A 21,381-nucleotide genomic window follows, 5' to 3' on the forward strand; every position below is an offset into this window, starting at 1 on the left:
AACCTCGTCTGGTCACGTGGAGCGTGGTTCCCGTCATTCTGTGGGTCAGGTGATTCCCGGTCGCGTTCAGTCCGTGTTGAGGACCCGCCGCCGCCCGCCGCCATGTCCGGTCTCGCGCTGCTGTATTCGGGACTGGGGCTGACCGCGGCCGCCACCATCACCGGCATCGGTTAGTGCTTTGAACGGGGAGCTGGGAGCGCCGCTGCGAGGGCCAACGCCGCTTTGCCGAAGTCCTCCTCTCCCCTCCTTTCGCCGGGGCTGTGTGCGGTTATACGCAAAGGAAATGGCTGTGGGAATTGGCTTGTCGTGGGCGGGCGGGGGGCGCAGGGCGCGAGGAAGCACACTTGGGGCGCTGGGGGTGGGATGCCGCCCTCCAGGCCCAGCGAATGTTTTTGGGTGCTTCTTGATCCGCGGTGCTGCCTTGCCCTACCCTAGTTTGCCCGTCAGGCTGTTCTCGGGGTTGGGGGGCGAGGCGACATCCCTGCTGAGGGGAGACTCGCATCCTCCTGCTTGCGCGGGGAGAGCCGTTTTGTCTTCAGGGGGTGGTCCGGAAGATACTGTACTTGGTTCTCCTTGTCCATGACCTTCTCATAGGGAAGGTTTCCGGAGGGGCCCTCGCATGTGGGTTTCCCACGGCAGGCCCCACCTCTTGTCGTTCTCCACATCCTTGGTCTCAAAAATAAAAATAGTTTAAGAGGCGACTCCAGACTTCCACCATATTGGGCTCTGTGGTGCTCAGTTTGCTTCCTCATCTGTGAAAGCAGCGAAAAGGCGAGGGGTGGGGAAAGGCTTTCTTAATGGCTGTTCAGTGCTAGTTGTGAATTTTGATGCTGTGCACACCAATGGCATTTTGATGTCTGAAAGTAGATCAAAAGAAGTGCATTTGGAGGAACTTTCTGAAAGTGCAGTGTTGTTTCCTTTTTTTATGTGGTGAAATTTGAGCAAGGCCTAGAGGTTGTAGCCTTGGAACCAGGGGACCTGTGGCAGAGTCGGAAGCTGCTGTCCCTTGGTTATCTTTAGTATCAAAGCAATTGCACTTTAATGAACTCCTGACTAGCTACGTAAATGTTTATACATTGACAGGATTACTGGGTCTTAATGTTGATATTGTATATATCTTTTCCTTCACTACCAAACATTGATTTCATTGTTCATCATGGTTTCGATGTTAACCATCCTAGCATTGGTAAGAAGTTCTGCATGTTTTTGGGTGAAGGAGACTTGGCTCACCAATAGTCTGGATTCATTCTTGCTGGAGAGATATTTCCATTTTCTGGTAGTCTCTACATTTGTTCAGGTGATAATTTGTTCTTGGTGAGCCCATGCAGGTATGCTGTGTCCTTATTCTAAACAAGGAACAATTCAGAAAGTCCTCCATCATGAGTTGAATGACATATTTGTTCTTGTATTGTGTGGTTGCAATTTATTGGGAACCAAAAAAGCGTTAACACTGTTGGGGGAAATGTGATGAACCATGCAAAAGGTGCACAGTGGACTCTTCCCCCCCCTTCAGTTTGTTTTGTCAACAAGCTTTGGAGCAGTTGTCCTACAACAGTCCTGTCCCAGCTCTCTGGGAGCTGTTGGTGGCTTCAACTGGATTAGCCCAGATGATTTGGTTAAGACTTCACCAGTCAGGGTTGAGGAATGACAAACAGCAAACTAAGCTCTGACCTTCTGATTGAAACTCAGCTTCTTTAAGGTCATTTTACCAATTGGACACAGACCTTGCTTAGAAGCAGAGAGTTTCTTACTGGTTCCTGTTGGGACTAAGCAGTCTGCTCACGTATACCACTCTACTCAAACAGTACTCCATTTCCTTTTCTCCTTCATTATATCTTATTTGCAGCTAGGGTTCTTCTGCCCCTCCCCTCCTCTTTTTGCAACTTTTCCAGTGGTAAGTGTGACTCTTAGTTCCCCTTTCAGATCAGCATGGATGGGAAGAACAGAACTTCTCCTTTTCTAGCCATGATTACTACAGCTGTACCAGGGAGGACATTAACATTTTCCTTTCTTTTCAGTAGGATGTGAGCATAGATGCCTCATGGTGGGTCTCTGAGTATCGCCCTGTCTTGGCTTCTGTGGACCCTGAACCAAGCATGGTTCTGTTATTACTCTGGGACATTCATGCACCTCAGTTTTGTCAGACTGGTGGCTGGGGACTGTGGCCAGGAAGGAATGTGCTCCAAGTCATGAGACATCTGTCCCAAAATGTGAGAAGCTATTTGACTTATAGATGGGCTACATAGGTAGAAATACCTTACCCCATCCCAATATGTATGTGGAAGGGACAATGAAGAACTCTTTCCTATAACAGTACTTCAGTGTTCTGCCTCATGACTAAACTTATTGGAGAGGAAGCAGAGCGGAGCACCACTTGAATGAATAAATGATGTATGTAACCGTACTCAGGGGGGGTAGCCTGTCATTTGACCTTGCTACTATAGGGAAGAAGCAGTGTGATGAATGGAGGTTTATTCACTGTGCTGTCTCTTCTTTTTTATGGTAGCTTGGGGTAGCTGTTGTTGCAAAACAGGGACTTAACTTCTCAGATGTGATTGAATGATTAATAACTTTGAAGAGTCTTAAAAGTTTTGGATCTTAACCTTTAGGATCACAATCTTTAATGTGAAGGATTTACTGAAATGGTATTCTCTCTAGGTTTTATGCTCGAAACACTGTTCCATTTTTATTTTTTCATCATTGTTAAACAATTAATAAGATCAGTTGTACAGGCCAATTCTCAAAGCATCAGCAGAATCATGGCTTCACTGGTCAGTTTGCTGTTGTGCCAACTCTACTTTGTGTAATAAACTACACTTAACTTGGTTTTCCATAGTGTCTGCTAACAATTTTGGGACTTTGTATGGGTTGTCTGGGGGGTGGGGAGTTAATTTCCCCCAAGAATTCTTGTAGCTTTAAAACTTTTTACATGCACTGCATACAAGGGTTTCACTCATGTCTTCTGGCAGGATGATGAACCATTTGGTCTTGGACTTAGAGGTAGGATAGGTTTGTGTTGCTTTTTATACTATCTGGCCCAAATTTTAAGAGGGCTCCTGTACCTCTAGGAGTTTTACAGAAAGTAGTGTATTTTCATCAATTGCTGCAACACTGCGTTGGGTAAAACAACTCTGAAAAAATGCTACCTGTATTCTGAAATAATGCATTCCAAAATAGTATTGGGCCTGAAAGTGGTAGTTTGCTTCCTTTCTTTGCAATTGCATATTCCATCCTTGCTATGTGTTATATACTTGTAATATAAATCAAGGAGGAGAAAAGTGAATGACTACTACAAGAGACAAAAATCTGGAGCTGGTCCTATTGAAAGTAACATATCAAGATTAGCATTGTGGATCTGAAAAGTAAATACCAGAATTCTGGGTGGGAATCTTTAGCCCACTTCCTGTTAGGCCTCACAGGGTGCCATGGAATTTTCTCCCCTTCTGAAAGTATAGAAAGAGACTCTCCAGTCTACTGAGTGTATTCTCTACTGCTTATAGTACAAATTGATTTGGAATATAGAGAGGGATTGTCCTAGTCAGTATCCACTGAGAAAGCAGTGAACAAATCCACATAAGGACAGGAAGCTTCTTTTGCCAGCTCGCTTCACACTTTTCTTTTGAAGAAAAGTAGAGGTGTCCTTAGGGTTCATTTTTGGCCCTTGAGTTCTCCTGCAGTATGTAAAGAAGATCCTTCAAGCAGTGTGAGTAAACTACCGTTCAGCTGTGCTTTGTCTTATTATGCCTTTCCATTCCTGTATTCCTCCATTGTTGGGATGCCTTCAGATACCTGATTTCTGACTTCAAAGTTCACATTGTGTACTGTGTCTGAATGATGCTGTTGTAGTACTTGAGGGTAGCTAGAATTACTGATATGTTTTCCTACCATGTTGTAAAGACTTGGGATGGATTACAAGAACCCCTCTTTTTTAGTAAGGTTCTTGCACTCAGTGGGATATGCCAAGGTTGCCCACCACCCCAGGATGTTTTATTTAATGCTGCTTAGCATGAAGCCATTGGTAAGGAGAATTTTGAGCTAATATTTGCCAGATTTAAAATTTACTTGTAAATCGGTATGCACTAAAATATAGCTTTGGTATAATATAATAAAAATATAACTATATTTTATGTAATAAATTATTATAACCAGAGAAAAAGCTTTAATTTATGCTAGTTGATCTAATTTTCTACATTAGAAAGGGGGACCATAAGTTCTCAAATTGTCCCGTTTATTTGTCTACTTTTGCTTAATTGTACTATTTCTCTTTAATTTCGTTACTGTAGCAAGATACCAAACTCTATCTAACCATTCTCATTCTGTTGAAATGATTGGAAAATACCATTTCACTTCCAAAATATATATTTTGGCAGCAGCTAATAAAACCCAAATGAATTCCCATGTTCTGATCTGACATCTTCATTAGGATATTCCAGAAAAAATATTAGCAGATTTATAAGTATGTGATATGCAATTATAATTATATAAATGCATCTAGTGGTCTTTCCTACCAAATTCCTAATTTTGTCTCATGTCCATCAGACATTAATATAACCCTCAACTGTTTCCCCACATTTCCAATATATTCCACTAATGTCTTTGGTTATATGTTTGGTGAATATTTGAATATAATTTGATGTGGTGTCTTTTATAAAAAAAAAAATTTGAATTGAATATAATCTGGAGCTTTGGGCAGTGATGTTATTGACATAACACCAAGCTGTAAATGTTGTTAACTAAATGAACGGGTACTACTATTTTGGTTTTAGTTAACATTGACACATTTTGGTGGAGTGGATGGTTAAACAAACTAGATTTGAATTTAGGCAAGTTGAAGATAGTTCTGGTAGATAGTTCTGGACTGGTAGCAGCCCTGCCTCTATTAGACAGAAGTGACAGTCACCGCATCAAACTAGTTAGGTGTCTAGAAGTATCGTACCCTTAAACCCTGTCTTATTTTTTGACAGGCAGGTTTGGGGGTTTCCAGGAGCACCTTCAATCAACTACATCTATTGTGTAGCTGTGTAGCTTTCTGGAGAGGAAGGCTCTAGCTATGCTTTTTGATATTGTGTAACCAGTACTGTAGTATGGAACTTCCAGAAATTTTTGAATTAGATACCTTTCTGGGAAACTTTCTTATGCTATTAGGCTAATTTACACTGTAGATAATTCAGTTTGTGTTGGAAACTTTTATTACACTCCCAATTTAGCATGTTCATTTTTCTAATATTTTGTAAACAAAGTAAAGAAACTTGGGCATTGGCAAGCTTGCCTGTGTTTGCAGTTGGCATCCAACTCACAAAATGGGGGTGGGGGGATTCCACAGCAAAATAAATCACTGGTAAATTTTCCATTCCACATCTTGGTTTGTAACTGCCGGGTTTGACTACTTTTTGTAAGGAAGACTGCAAAGTGCAGTTAATACAAAATGGCATCAGATTATATCTTATGCTAACTTTCTCAGTGTTGGTGGCATGGCTTGGCAAGGAAGGATGCTATGCCACACTCCCCTCTTCTCCAACCTTCACCTGGGTTGCTCCAAAAGAACACTTTGCCTTCATGGGGCCCCGTTCCCCCCTTGTGCATAGACTATTAACCTGCACAGCATACAAATTTGAATAGATTCTGCTCCTAGTTCTTACCTAAATGTCAGGAAGAGTGTAGCTCTCCCTGGGTGTATATGCCCATTATCTCTCTCTCTCCAGTGTTGCTTTCAAAGCCTGTGTGTGCAGGGAAAGGCAGCAGGCTGTTGGCTCCTGGTGCCAATTTTTTTTGAGATCAGAGTCTGCTGCTGCTGAGTGAAGGTTCTGGAGTTGGCAGTGCCTGGGGCTTAAAGCTGTCGCTTGGAGCAGGCTGCACACCTATGAGCAGCTAGGCTTCTGCTCACAGGGATGCGAATATGACCCTGATGAGCTCTGAGCCATTGAATAGAGTCTTCAGTTTCCTGACCCACTTTCTTCTGCTTCCCCATACATGGTTAATTCTACCAGACTTGTTTTTGGTGTGGTGTATTATATCTACAATGTCTACTGATAGGGACTTCACACCCTCTGTTGAACTGCCTTGTTGTCTAACACTTCCTAATGTCAACACTATTTTTTAAAAATAGATCAAAGGGTCACCCTACTTGCATTCTCTCTTTAGTTATTCTCCATGGGAGCCAATCTATCCTTTCTTCCCCAGTTCTGTGACTCATTTGTTCTCTATCCTGCCCCATGATGCTCTGTTTCTGCAGCCTTGCTCTTTCTTTCTCAGCTCCTTCCCACCTCTGTGTCTGTCTGTGTCTTTTTTCACATTGTCAGGCTCACAGGCGGATAGTTCTGCCTGGACCTTGCAAGTGGAACATTTGCATCCTGTGACTGTCCCATCATATTCTATTCATATATCCCGAAATACAGTTCCCATCATCATGTCATTGACTCATCTTCTTCCACTCTGCTTCCCAGTCTGAGATTGTGGGGTGATTTTCCCTTCCTGTCTGCAGTATGTGATACTGCTAACTTTTTCACAGCTGGTTTTTGGAGGAAAAAAGGCCCCCAGAGCCAGAATTTCTGTGGATGTGAAGGCACACCATTCTTGCTTATCTAAGAATGAAAGCTGCTGGGGATCCTTTTGGTATTGTTAATAATAATAATAACATTTCATTTATCAGTCACTTTATGCAATAAAAGGTCTCAAAGCAACTTGACAAATTAAATTACAACACCATTTAAAGCCAGAAAAGTTTAAAACAGCGAGAATATATAGTACATAAAATGCACATTCATCAACAAATTAATAAGGACCAAGTCCTACCCACCCCACTAAAAGATGGGCCCCACCATAGGAGGCAATATTAATTAACCAAAGGTCTTGGCTTGCTGCGCCTAAAAACTGACAAAGATGGTGACAGGCGCATCTCCCTAAAAAGAGCATTCCACAGGTGAGGCGGTTGGGAACATCACAGAAAAGAATGACTGATTATAAAAAGACTTCATGAATAACTTTGTTTATTTGGGTTGGTCACGAGTAGTGTCACAGATGGATGTGCTTCAAACTGCAGCTGTTAGATAACTTTTTTCATAGCAATCCCCATTAGGGCTACCACAAAGGGGCCGTGCCCTTCCAGTTAGCTGTGTGAACATGGGGATTTTATTTTTTATACATAAACATAATATTTCAATGAATATTAAACTAAGAAAGATTTTCATTTATACGTACAGAAAAAATGGGGCGGGGGCAGAAAAGTGTTTCCATTACTGCACACAGTAAAATCAGCAAATCTATAGACATAGATTCATTAAGCATTATATTAAATCACCCTGCTCCTTATTTATTTTAGGAATTGCAGTACATCATTTCTCCTGAAAGCCGACATTTTGGCTAGATAAGATGATTCCCAGACTGTCACTGATCCTTCCCTGATGATATAGATTGTCCTTCCCATTGTTTGGCATAAATCAACTTTGCAGCAACCAATAAATTTGAAATCAGCTCGTGCAATCTTTCACATATTCTTCTGTTACATAATTCAAAAGAAGGAGGATCAAATGGCAGCTACATTTCATTTTATCACTCCCACTAGCATTTTCCAAATTCTCTGGTTCTTATACAATTTCACTACCTGCAGAGAAAATGTGTTTTCTTTCCCTGATGCTAAAAAGGTACCCAGTATCTGGTTTACACATTTCTGTGGCGTAAGATGCCACTGAATTGCCATGTTATAGCAGTTTCCCCTTAAATTGAAGTACAACGAAAACATTGACCTTTTCATAAATAAAAATGTCTGCACTTCCACAGAAGTTTTGTAAGTTTCTTTTTCAGTTTGTCATAAAAGAATTTGACTATATGCACTAATGGAAGATGATACAAGGGTGGTTGTGGTTTTTTTTAACCGGAGTTCATTGCCATTATCTCTCTGAACATTTCATTTTCTTTTTGTAGAGTGAAATTATGAATATAGGGATAAAAGGCCATATTCTTTGCCTCCAAGATACCTGTGACTTCTTTATAGGCAATCATAGGAGATCTTCGTTACATTTTTCCAGTAAACTGAAACTTTCTAAATATTGATAAAGATCTAAATCACTTGTTACCCAAGCCAATGTGTTGTATCAGGAGCTGTTGTTTAGATTTTGAGGATAGACATAGACAAAGATACATTAATGATAGGTGGAATGATTACATCTCTTGAGTTTTTCTATAACTGCCAATTGTGCCATTAGGAAGCTTCCATCATAGCTACACAGAACATCCTGCCCATACATTGGTGGCTGTTATCTTGCCTTTGGCTGAGCCTGGCTTCTGCACGGGCCTTGCAGAAGTTCGAAAGTGATTGTTTGAGGTCCAAGGTGTTGTATTCCTATGTGGGTCAGTGCTGCAGCACTCAGAAGATAAAGAGTGAGGTAGCCAGTATGGTACCCCAAATGTTATTTTTGCACTACTGACTGGAGATGATGAGAATTGGAGTTGCGCAGCATCTAGAGGATGCTCACATTGGCTACCCTGGAACAGAGAGGGGCAAGACTTCCTGTTAGTGCTGAAAGGATTAAAAAAAGTGTGCTGGTAGGAAGCCTGTAGGATAGGATTCCTTTTCTGTCTCTTATTTCTAGTAAGTAGTGACCTTTTGGGTCTTGTTAAACAGAGCACAATAGAAAGGAATAAGTGATAGTTTCCCCATGAAAGAGGTGATTTGGAAAGGGGCAATTTGTGGTGTAAGCTGTATGAAGACTATATAAACCCTTTCTGCTCTCCCTGTGGGAGATCAGCACCGGTGGCAAGGTGTGAGCATCACAGATTGAGCTTTGAGGAGACCAAGACAAAAGGCGGAATCATTCTGTGTTTCTCTTGTTTTTCAGGAATCTGCTACACAATATTTGACCTTGGTTTCCGTTTCGATATAGCATGGTAAGATGGCACTTTTTCCTAGAGGCTGGGGTTGGAGTAGCATGGGGAACAGTAACTTATTGGTGTTTTCAGCAATATATCGGGGAAGAAAGCATGAGGAAAAGCAGTAATTTCCCTTCGCATTTTCTTTTCCATGCGCGTTAATTACTGAAAGCCCAACAGTGCTCTGCTCTGAGGAGTGGTAGGCAGGCAGACGTTTGCATGGTTGCTTCCACAGGCAGGCCGTGTCTCCCACCCCCCTTCCCCTGTTGGTTGACAACAGTATTGATGGCAGTGTCCCATTTCACTAGTCGATGCTGCTAATTGCCTCATTTTGCCTGCAGGTCAGCTGGCTGCCTCTCCTCTTCCCCTGCTGTTGCAAGCCACTTGTCCCTGTGCTTAGCTAGGTTACAGGTCCTGTGCTGCTCAGATTCTGTTGGCACATCCGCACACACATCTTGAACATTTTTGGAGCACTTTTTTCTGTGCTTCTGGACTATTGCTTGGGCCTGAAAACAGTTGCTTCTCCATGCACCCACTAGTCTTAATGGTATAGGATTAGTGGTCTTGAGGACTTGCCATGACCCATATCCTGCTTCTGCTAGTTCAAGAGCTAACCAAAGAGTGCTGTATTGAACAGCATCTTAAGCAAGTCTCTAGCTCACCCTGCTTTCATGGACCTCCTTTCCTGTTGGCTAAACTAGCCTAGGGTTGCTTGGGCTCAGCACAGCTTTTCTATAGTGTTGTTTTGTAGCCCAAACTATAACAAATAACACCTTTCCTAATGGGTTATGAAGTCTCCTAGTTACTGCTAAAGAGGCAAGGCCTACTGGGTGCCATCCTGGGCAGCAGGCGTTAGTTCTATTTTACCACTTACCAATTGTGCAGGATGGGTAGACTGACCTGACCAAGTTCTGTCCAGAAATGGGATGGATTGGTTTGACTAGGGCTGCTTCTCCCCTGCGGGTGCTATGACTTGATGCTATGATGGAGAAAGGAATAGAGTATTCATAAGGTAATTCCTCCTATGTACAGGTTCCTGACAGAGACCTCGCCATACTTGTGGTCCAACCTGGGCATTGGGCTGGCCATCTCATTATCAGTGGTGGGTGCTGCCTGGTGAGTACTTCATCTCTCCCAGCCCCTAGCGATCTGTTAATGGACATCATTCCTCAACCAATACTGCTGAGCCCTACTTTGGGCTTCCATTTTGGGGGGTTAGTCCCAAGGCACAGTCTGAGGGCACATGATGCAGCCACTTCACCAAAGGTCTGTGTCTGGTCAGTGCCTGGAGGGAGATCCCCAAACTCTGTCTGGATCCTGGGATTGTCATCTGAGACCCTTTTCTGCCTGATGCATCAAAGGCAGACTCAAAGAGTGGTGATGAAAGAACAGGCCTTTTCTGCAGCTCCCCAACTATGGAGTGTGGCAGCAATTCTGTCATAGTTCAAGTACCGGACAGATACAGTTTTGTTTCCCTGGGCATTTGGGAAGCACCAATGATTGGATATTCCCCTTAACTCTGCCTGCATTTTTAATATGCTTATGTGTTTTCATTACTGTATTCTATTATTGTTGTAAATCACCCTGGGAATTTTGGGATTCAATAAACCTAACCTAACTTCATGTACACCACCTTGACTTCTATAATGGAAGAAAGTCAAGATATAAGTGTACTTAAATAAGTGTAGTGCTGGGCATTAATGAATAATAAAATGATTTTGGCAGGGTGCAATCTAAGCAAGCCGTCCCCCCTCCCCTTTGCTGCCTATCAAGTACCACTCCTCTAACCGCTTCTGTAACTATTTTTTCAGGGGCATTTACATTACTGGATCCAGCATCCTTGGCGGTGGTGTCAAAGCACCTAGGATCAAAACCAAAAATCTGGTCAGGTGAGAGGACCCCCTTGTTCAGCATATATTCCACAGGTATAGGTACTGCAAAGTCCAAAAGCTCACTTGCCCATCCTTGATATGCCTTGTTTCCTGCTTCACAGATTTTAAAAAAATTGTGCATTCCTGAATTGGCTTCTGTGTACCGTAAAATCCTTGTGAGAGCTAGGCATTGAGTTTGATCCAGCACAGGTGTGGGGACCCTCAATGCTTGCAGGGCAAAAGATGGAACTGGGCACAGCAAAATACAAAGAAAAAGCAAATAAATAAAATCCCCTCTAGTTCAGTACATTACCTGTTCCTCACCCCTGGCTTAATGGGTGGGGTGTGAGAATAGGGGTGTGAGAACCTTGTGGAAGGATCTGCTTTGGGCCGGCGCTGCCTATGCTCAGAAACACTCTGCCTTAAGTGTCAAGCAAAGACTTTAAACAAATGAATCAGCTTTACTTTTGGGGGAACAAGGTGTGCTCTGAAACTTGCTGCTTCCTTGGTTGCCTGGTCCTTCTCAGGCTGCTGCCTCATCTGCAAGGTTACCACCTCATTCCTAGCTAGCTAGGGGAAGGAAGGAGGTGGTTGGGAAGCCAAGGAGGGTCCCAGTGGTAGATGTGCCATTGGAGGCCAACCCATTCCTCCCTCTCTCGTTCCCTGGTCCCATGCCCACATTGTCACCCTTGAGATGTTGCAGCTGCTAATCTGTGTTTTCTCCTGGCAGCATCATCTTTTGTGAAGCTGTGGCCATCTATGGAATCATCATGGCCATCGTCATCACCAACATGGCTGAGGTAATGGGGGGGGGCAGGGGCTGGCTTGTATGGGAGGGACACGGTTGTGTGCCAAGTCTCGCTCTTGGCCATGCTCCACGGTGTCTGATTTGAAGGGAGCTGAGCTGTATTGCCAAACGGAGGAGGGCAAAGAAGGTAATCAGAGAGGTATTGATGGAGTCCAGGCAACTGTGGAGCCAAGTGCTATGCTGGGTAGAAGCCCAGTTGCAGGAGGCAATCCTGGCTCATGCCTCTGAGCAAAAGTTTTCTATCCTTGTAGGGGAGAACAAGCCCTGACTAATTGCTCTTGAAGCAGGGGCTGGTATCGACACAGGGACATAGTATTGACATAGAGAGAAATAGGAGTTATTTTCACCTGGGATGAATCCCACTACTGAGCCATAGATCGCCCAAGGCCTTGGAGCAAGGTTAACCTGCATCTGGCAAAAGTTTAGAGTTATGAGCTTATGAAGAATGAGGCACCTTGGTGGGCCGCAGCCCTCTCAGCTCCCTTTCCCCCTGCTGTAATTCTGAAAAGGGTACGAGTTTATTTCAACTCAAGTCTGGATAGTGCCTATCTACAGTGACGTGCCTTAATGCCACATCTAATGTCTTTGTCAGAGACTTGCTTATTAAAATCCTTCCTTTCCTTGCAGCAATTTTCGGGCAGAACCCCTAAGACGATTGGCGCCCAGAACTACCATGCAGGTAGGCTGGGTTTGTGGGGACTGGGGATAGGCAGGCATAATGGTTCTTGCCCTTGTGATATCATCATAGGAAACCTAGAAGGCTGTCTTATAGCAAGTCAGCCCATTGGTCCATCAAGGCCAGTGTCCTCGACACTGACTGGCAGCAGTTTCTGCCAGCCCTACTTAGATGCACCAAAGATTGAATCTGGAACCTGCTCTGTCTCTGAGCTGCAGCCCTTCCCTAGTTGAATTGTGTCTTGGCACAAGTTCACCTGCACTAGGACAGCTTTTTTCCAATAGGCCACTGAACATTGTCTGACAAGCAGGGGGTATATGTATTATCTCCAGTTGATTTTCTGGCTTTGCAAAGCTCCCTACCCCATGTTGCAGTATCTGATGTGCCAACTATATCTGTGCTGTCACCCTGGGGTGGTGGGTATATCATCTTTTGTCATCACAGAAGAGACCGACACATCTTGACATGTTTGCTGGCAGCAGCTGTCCTCTTGGATGGCTATAGTGGCAATGCTATTCTTGTGGCATGCCACAGATGCAAGCCTGAGCGAGGTGTGAGCTGGGCCAAGATGCTGTCTTTGGCTGTATCCTGTCCCAAAGTCTTTAGAATTGTGACATCTAATACCACCCTGTGGCCTGAGAGGCTTTCTAGTGCTCCAGAAATAACTAAATAAATAGTATATAGCCATTGTTCTGCTTAGATAGTGTTGCTGTCACCAGTCTTTGCTTTGCTGCATTTCCCCTGAGTGAGTCAGGAACACCTTTAAACTTTGTAAATCTGAACCTAGTAGTCTGGTTCATGATTAAGGTGTGGCGAGGGAGGGTGACAGGGAGAGCTTTCTCCAATAAATAAGGAGCCCTTGCACCAGTTGCACTAAATTCCTAAGAACTGGTTTAATTTATTTGTGGATTAAAAGGTTTGCATATAGAAAGCAAGGGTTAATATACATAACATGCACCTTTTCTTCCTAAGGAAAAATCGGTTTGTGTGTGAGTTTGGGAGGGAAATTGTTACAATTTCTTGTTACCTTATTTCCATCTGCAGATAATGCATAACAAGGACAGGCTTAGAAAAAAACATAAGGGCCTTCATCCTAACGGTCTCTGAGGCCAGTCTTGTCAGGCCTGCAATGATCATCAACTGAAAATATAACTGGGTGCCGCCCATTCCTAATACTCTTTCCTCCCATAGGTTTCTCCATGTTTGGGGCAGGCTTGACTGTGGGCCTGTCCAATCTCTTCTGTGGTATATGTGTGGGCATTGTGGGCAGTGGTGCAGCATTGGCAGATGCCCAGAATGCCAGCCTCTTTGTCAAGATCCTCATCGTGGAAATCTTTGGCAGTGCCATCGGACTCTTTGGAGTCATCGTGGCTATCCTGCAGGTGAGTCTCTCCGGCCTTGCTATCCCCAGACAGTCTTGCCCATTCCCACCTCCTAAGCAGAGGTAGAAGGAAGAATTTAGAGAGGATGAAGGTTTGGAAATGCCAGTAGTCATGCCTAGACTGCTCTTTGCAGATTAGCGAAGCAAAAAAGAATTTCAAAAACTAATTTGTTCCTTCAAAGGGGCTCTCATCTACTCTTAAGTTGCGCCCAATATTTACTGGTTCGGTAGGTTAGGTAGTTATCTCGCGGTACTGGTGTTGCTTTAAGGAATCCCCAAGCCATCCCTGCTTCAGGGCAAGGAAGAGGCAAGGCCTTTAATGGGTGTGTGTGGCTCAACCTTTAGCCTTCTTCAATGACAAGAAGCTTCCCTGTCCATAAGATCTACTATGGCTCTATCTCTTCAGCCTCCCTCTCCACAACTATTGCCCCTCACTTTGGGCTGCTGCTCTGTGCACCTGTCCTGAACAGCCATATTTCCTCATGAACATGTACAGGTGGATGCATTTGCAGTGTTAAAAAGCTGCTACATGCGACAAATATGATAGCATGCCCAGTTTGCATTTCACAGTCTGTAATTGGTAGTTAATGGTTTACTGTGAAGGCACAGAAGGCTCCCAATTTGCTCCTCCCTTCTAGTCAGCAGGAGCAACAAATCACCATTCCTGGCCTGGGGGTTGCTGTTTGTTTCACTCCAAACACTCTTAAGCCAAAAACAAATCCTGGCATTATTCTTGGCAATAGTGGGGGTACGTAGGGGAGCTTAATTCATGTCCCCTGTGTTTTCTTACGTTCTCTCCTTTTTGTCTTTTGCAGGTGTCTAAAGTGAAAATGGGCGACTAAGCCCTTTGCCACCAGCCTGTCTGCCAGCTGCAGACTCTGTACATATTTATTTAATGTCTTCTGTTGGCTTGGGATGGAGCTTGGTGTATAAATTTATTCCCGTGATCTTTCCCTGCGAGGCCGTGGAAGAACCTGACCAATTGATGTGTGTGTGAGAAAGAATCTGTCCTCCTTTCCTTCCATCCTTTCCTGCTCCACTTCCCCTGAAAGAAGGGTCTGGATGGACCTAGGAGAAGGAGCCTAGAGTCTTCCAGCCCTCCACTCTTTGTGGCAACCACTGCCAACAGCAATGCCATGTTCTGTGAAATAAACTCATCCGTGTCCCAAGTAGTTTCCCTTCCTTGTGCTGCTGTGCCCCTCCTGCTACCCTGGCTCCTGCTGCCTCTCACTGTCCACATTTTCTGGAACAGCCAGTGGTACTGGCTGAAGATTTGGCTCTGCAGGCTATGGGAGGTGCCCTCCTAGGCACATCTGTTCCATACTGAAGGGGTGCATAGGAGCTAAAAGTTGTGATTTTTTGAGTTCCCTGAAACTTCACAAATGATTGGTTAATTAAAATTAAATATGGGAAATGTCTTGTCCGGTGATTAATCGTTGCTGTTTCTCTGTGGTGTGCCTGCTGTTCATCAAACTGCTCAATGCAGGGCTGGGCAAACTTCAGGCTTATCTGATTGTCTTTGTTTCTTTAACTGGAATCCAAAATCTACTAACCAGGGGCAAAATATAGATTATTATTCTTTAGAAGGGGTTCCTCTGAGCCCATTTTGAATCCTAGGAATTGGTTTTCAGTACTAGAACGGAGCTCATAGTCCTTTTGCCCAAGTCTTCTCCTGCGTAACTTTCATCATTTCAGCGGCCAAATTTAGATGGGAAAGGTCATTTTGTTATTTCCTTTAGACAACTGATAGTTGAAAAGCCCTGCTGATTGATTGCAAATCACCCAGAGGTTTGATAGAGCCTGTGAGGTAGGTGCAAAGGCTGTAACTGGCCCAAGGTCACCCAGTGAGCTTCATGACTTGAGTGGGGATTTGAACCCTGAAGTTTTAAAGTGTTGTAAACTTTAAGGGTTTTTTTTCCTTTATAATGTGGTATAGAAATGAAATTAATCATCATCAACATCATCCCTGAGAAAGAAAATGAGACCTGGACATTCCATTGTGGCAGCCACAACCTAGGTTTAAATTACCATTTAGCGAATAGCTTATATATCTGAGTCTCTACACTGGACCCCCATGGATTGGAGGTTCCCTCTCCCAGGGTAAAGAGTATTCCTGCTACCTCTTCCCAGGGGTGGGTAGTTTTGCAGTCCTAGGACCATGAAGCATATTAATTTACAAAACTGTATTTGTATCCTATCTTGGGAGTTGCCAAAGGCAGCTTTCAGTTAAAGCAAAACTTAGCTGAAAATTAGAAGCCAGAGAGTCACATTGCAGAAGGGGAAACACTTCTTATGGTAGGATGAATCTACAGATCTTATAGCTTAAGCCCTGAGCAGGATTTGCCATCTGTAATCCAATCCCATGCCAGCCTTACCTGGTAACTGTAAGGGTGGGAGGAAGGAGCTGGATTCTAGGCAGCAAAAATTGTTATTTTCCCTGCAAAGTTTAGATAGTCAAATGGGGGGGGGTGTATTGTGATATATTCTTATTTTAAGGAATATATAAAAAAGAAAACTGATTCTGTTTGTTTGTTATTTCATTATTTACAGCAAGACTTCACTGTTCTGATTGGCTCAGTGCTTTTGGAGAACAACAGAGCTGTGCTTATTTTTCTACAGGAACTAAAAAAATTATGTGGCAGGGTGTTTAGTGTCACCTTTTGGGTTCCTTGCTGGGACAGAGCCCCACCCCGGGAGATTTCCTGAAACACTTTTGACAACTGTATATTTAGCCTCTTTTCCACGTTTCCCACTACTCTGAGTAAAAACACTTGAATTTACATGTGTGAGCCATTCTGGTGCTTGTTCTGAAGGCAAAGATGTTCCTTTGGGACACTCTCGGTACTTCTCAATGACATAACTAGTGTTCATCTAAATAAAGCTTTTAAGAACATTGCTAGTGGGGCAAGATCTGACCCATATAAGCTAGAGCAGGGCTACCAGATGGGGTTGCATGTTCCCTTGCTCTCCATAGTTTAATTCTCAAACTGTAGCTTTATCAGCATGTGGTTATAAAAGTCATCAAAGGATAGAAAACATCATCTTTATGTTGATGATACCCCGATGCTCTCTCATAGGCTGACTGAAATGGATTCATTTAGTGTTTAAAAAATGATGTAGGTCAGGTGGTGGAAGAAGCCCTCCAGTAAATGGCTCTGTCAAGGACGTTTCCTTCAGTTCAGATCTGTACATGTTTTGATAGCTAGATGTGATGGCTTGTGTAAATTTAGAGGACATAGAGCCTCAAATTTCAGTTCAGCTTGATAACTGACAAGCCTAACATCTTGCTGTGGGGCAAAACGGATTTCAAAAGACAAACATTGTTTTGTCTAGTGCCACGTACATTCTTTCCTGGTGATGTATTTACAAAATCTTTCCTATTTAAAACATATAGGACTATAACAATATGTCCAGAATAGCCTTAACACAAACTGGAGTTGCTATGGGTGGGGATGAGGGATTTATTTTCCTAACCTTTAAGCTGCGCTACAAGACTTACCTGCTTTTGAATGCAGCCCAGTGGTCCCTACACAACATTTCTTAAGCACTGAGATATGTATAACAAGTCTCTTCAAGGTCTGCATCTCAGTTACTTGTGATGGCTTCGTTCGCCTGCAGTTCATACTCTTAATGTTCTTCTCATTGTGATTGCAGCTCGGGGGGGGGGGGCTTTTCCTTACATAGATAATAACTCAAAATTTGACCTGTACACGTAACCTCAGGTCCTTGATTTTGCATACCCCACTTCTGTGTATTTAAATACAGTCATTGGGTGAGCAGTCAGTATCAGAAGATGAATCTTGATCCAAACAAAACACCTACATTCTGATTGTCATATGTGAAATCATAGTAACTGTCACTGTTCCAAGAAATGGGCTAGTTTGGCTTTATTCTCATTGGAAATATGCTGGAGAAGTTGTGAGGGTTCCTTCAGATCAGGACAGGTTGCTGTTCTGTGGCATGAGTAGGGCCTGCTACACTGTAGCTCCACATTTCCCCCCTCAAAACATGTTGTGGTTACTGCCTTGAGGTGGCTTATCTTGCTGAGGCATAACCCTGGCAAGCCTATTGCTTTTTAGGAACCTTACACCGGCCTTGCGTGTTTCTGTGCTGCAGATAATTCTCTCTATTTAACAAATGTGTGCCCTGCCCTGTCTGCTATGTGCCAGGCTGATGGTAATAAAAGCAGCTTAAAAGAAGAACAGATTCCGACTAGTGAGCAATGGAAGTGGCAGCACAATCAAATGCTTGAAAATAAAAACAGCAGCAAACTACAAAACATTTCAACTGATATTTAAAAGGCTAGGAAAATAAAAGTCTAGGAAATTAAAAGGCTATGTGCGTCACATCAAAAAGGCATTGTAGTTGGCACTAGGTGTGCTCTCTTGGGAAAGCATTCCAGTGATGTGCTAAAATGGTGAAGGCCCTTTCTGTAGTCCCCACCTGCCACCTGCTGTGTTTTTTCCTACACTGAAATGGTGTTGCTTCCTAGCACTATGTTAGGAGCTGTTGTCCTCAGGAATCTTGCCACACCATTTTTCTGAGGGTGTTTCTTTCCTTAGTGCCATGAGGTCCTGTGTCTCATGTGGATGACCTCTGAGGCGGTGCAGACTGGGCCTGAGCCTACACAAGGAGTGAAAGTGAAGTCCTCCATTTTCCTCTCTAGGAGGCTTAAGTACAATCACAGTGCTTTTGCTGGCTTAGTGTTGGCTCCCTGGGTGATTCTGCCACATCCCTGCAAATCTGCTGTAAGATGCAGAAAATCCACTCACTTTGGATGTTTGTAGAGTGCCCGGCATAAGGAGCCAAGCTGGCTCATCAGACTAATGAGCTGGCAGGGATCCTTGGAGCATCGTGGGTGGGTGTTGTGGGGAGAGTCTTCCAGGATATTTGTATCCTGCCTCCCACTTAATGAGCATGCAAGTTGCTGGGTGTGGTAGGAAGGTAAAAATTACCAGATCGAGGCACTAGGCTGGCATGCAAAGCTGTAAAGAAGAGCTGGGGAGCTTGACAGCTCTCACACAGAGAGAGAATAATAAACACATGAGCCCCGCAATATTGCACTGGGACTGAAGGAGCTCAGATGTGCTTGGGCAAGAATGTTGGCATGGCTTGCAGAGTGCCTGGAAGCACTGAACTCATTAGGTTACGTTACATGATAGTTGGAGGGGAAGGCTGGGTGGGGCTGGGTGGCTGAGGGGAGAAAAACAAAAGAAGCTCTTTGTTCAGAACTTACAGGGTTCTCCAAATTCTAGTGAGGAACAGACAATACTTCCTGATGATTCTTGAGGGTATTAGGGTGTGGAGATTTTGGAGGCTAGTGTTAATGACACTGTCTTGGCAACAGCAGCATAGTCCTATTGGCAGAGGTTATACCGGTAGTTCCCTGGAGGAAAACGTGTTTTGCATGCAGAATGCCCCAGGTTCAATAATTAGCATTTCCAACTGAAAAGATACCAAGTGGAGAAAAAGATGAACCTTGGACTGCCACTGCTAAGAGAGACAGTGCTGTCTATTGTGAGTTCTTCCCAAGGTCTATGTAACTATGACAAGTTCATCGTTCAAATTTCCTGGGCGCCTCACCATTGTTAACATGTAGCATGTCTGCCAAACCATATTCTCATTTAATGAGCTCCTTCTCTCCTAGAATGTCCTTTATGAAGAAGGCTCGGTTCATTTCTCAGTTACCTGGAAATGTATCCCAAAAGCATTCTATAGTACAGCTGGAAAGAGAAACTTTGGGAGGAAGGAGTCACAAATTGAACTGAACTGGTGGGGTGGGGGGCGGCGGCAGACAGACAGACCAAGACAGAGAACATTTGAATGGTCCACGCCAGGTAGGAAGGTGACAGTGCACTAGCAGACACAGGTTGGATAACAGTCTCCTAAACACATGGACATTTTGGGAATCCTAAGCAAGTTAATACCTTGCTACAGCCGATGAGTTATATTTTATGTATGCTTTATTTTTATTCATTTTGCATATTTTTATTAATGATGTAGTGCTGGAAATGAAGAACCCAAATCTCTGGTGTTAGGCACATCTATACCCTACCAAATTCCATGGGTCTGATTATGCACCCCCTTGTCCAAATGATAGCCCAAAGTTCTTAGTAATACAGAGCTTGCTTCAGGGAGAGGCAACTGCCACTTGCTGGGTTCTGTTCTACTCCAGCATGCCTAGAAGTGTGACTTCTGTGTGCCGTTTCTGTGGGCAGCATTGGCATCACCCTATCATACCTTCGGCAGCATGAATTTCCCTTGCATCTCCACTTCATTTCCAAGTTGCCTAACCAAGCACCAACATGGTGACAGCCACATTTTACATTTCTGGCTATATAACCCTGCTGAGAGGCGGGTCCTGTGATGCGACATTTAGTGGAAACATTCAGTTAACACTGTCCTGGGGCCTCAGCAGATGTGCTTATAAACTTGCCACCTGACCATTTATATGCCAAATTCAGAGAAGAGTGGAGAGGCATCAGGAAATGGAAGGACCTTCCCCTTTGCTTTTGCAGTACCCTAGACTTGAAAGGAATCTTAAAAGCAAGATTTAAAAAAAAATAAATTCTAGAGCTGCAGATTGGAAGGAGGCCCAAACTTCCTTGTTTGTTGCATTTCACCAGTTGGGCTCAGGCTCCCTGATGGTTTTGGTTACCCTAAGTAACACCATATTCTAGCTTAAAACATGGCGGGCAGGACTAGTAAGTGGCCTATGATGAACCACAGTGCCACAGAAAATGGGTCAGGGTGGCGAGCTCTGTGGAAGGAACAGATGGGCCACCACCCTATCTCACATGTCAAAAACTCACAACCACAGAAAACATTAATTTTGGAATACCAACTAAATGCTCCTTTTTTTTGATGTGGCAACCCAACTCCTCCTGTTCGATGTACCTTTGTAAGAGTGGGGCCTAGATTTCTGCGTACCTGGGAGTCGTGCTGCTAAGTTCAAAAGTGAGAAAAAGGAGTGGGCTATTTAGAAGGGAGGGAGATGCATTCTGTATGCAGTCAAACCCGTTCCCTTGTTGCATCTTCACATGCTCCAGAGCCCACGACTGAAAACGTGTGTGTCCCATGGAGCTGAGCCCACAACGTTTAATATATGCGATTCTATTTCTTTTATTTGCAATATGGTGTGTACAGTTGACATTATGGGAAAATATCATGGCGACGAACAGCATAAAATCAACAATAACATGCGATTCACAAAACAAGTACGAAATACATCACAGATCGGCAGAGGAGGTCAATACATCGCCGGTTCACCCCTCAGGTGAGCATCATCACCACTGGGTGATGAGATTCATGCCTTGGTTGGAGTGCGTGTGTGATGAATGGGTACTCCCCACCCCACCCCCTAGGATCTTCTCCTCTGATCGGGACTGAGAGCCGGCGAGGAACCTGTGATCTCCACCAATCCCGAAGACGCTCTCTCCGCGTTCCCTACTCTCCCACGTGACTTCTTGGAGAGCAGCCCCCCGTCCTGTTGCACTAAACGGGGCTGACGAGGGCGGCGGCGGCGGAGACGGCGGCCCGGGGAGCGGGCTGGCTGGGAATGGCTGGCCGGAGCTGGCAGGGGCGGCGCTGAGCGCGCAGGAGGCGGAGCTGCCGGCGCGCCCAAGCAGGCCTGATCCGCTCCCCGGTGTGGGCGCCGCTCATCGTCCTGCCTGGGCTCCGCTGTGCTGCCCGGGATGGGGCGCAGGAGCCGCTGTTGCAGCTGGCCGGGCAGCCGCCCGCTCTGAGGCCGGGCCGGGCTGGGCTGGGGCCGGGGGAGCCG

General features: G+C 44.4%; 1 protein-coding gene across 1 annotated transcript; it reads left to right on the forward strand.

The window, feature by feature from the left end:
• The first annotated feature begins 12 nt into the window (after positions 1–12).
• ATP6V0B (ATPase H+ transporting V0 subunit b) lies at positions 13–15,015 on the forward strand. The gene is made up of 8 exons (XM_081916237.1): positions 13–169; positions 8,835–8,883; positions 9,898–9,981; positions 10,677–10,754; positions 11,467–11,536; positions 12,172–12,223; positions 13,412–13,602; positions 14,417–15,015. The coding sequence occupies exons 1-8, from the start codon at positions 103–105 to the stop codon at positions 14,441–14,443; spliced, it is 618 nt and encodes a 205-aa protein (XP_081772363.1). The 5' UTR covers positions 13–102; the 3' UTR covers positions 14,444–15,015.
• The last annotated feature ends 6,366 nt before the right edge of the window (positions 15,016–21,381 follow it).

Source organism: Podarcis melisellensis (genome assembly GCF_964234715.1).
Source record: "Podarcis melisellensis genome assembly, chromosome: 6".
NCBI classification, from domain to species: Eukaryota; Metazoa; Chordata; class Lepidosauria; order Squamata; family Lacertidae; genus Podarcis; species Podarcis melisellensis.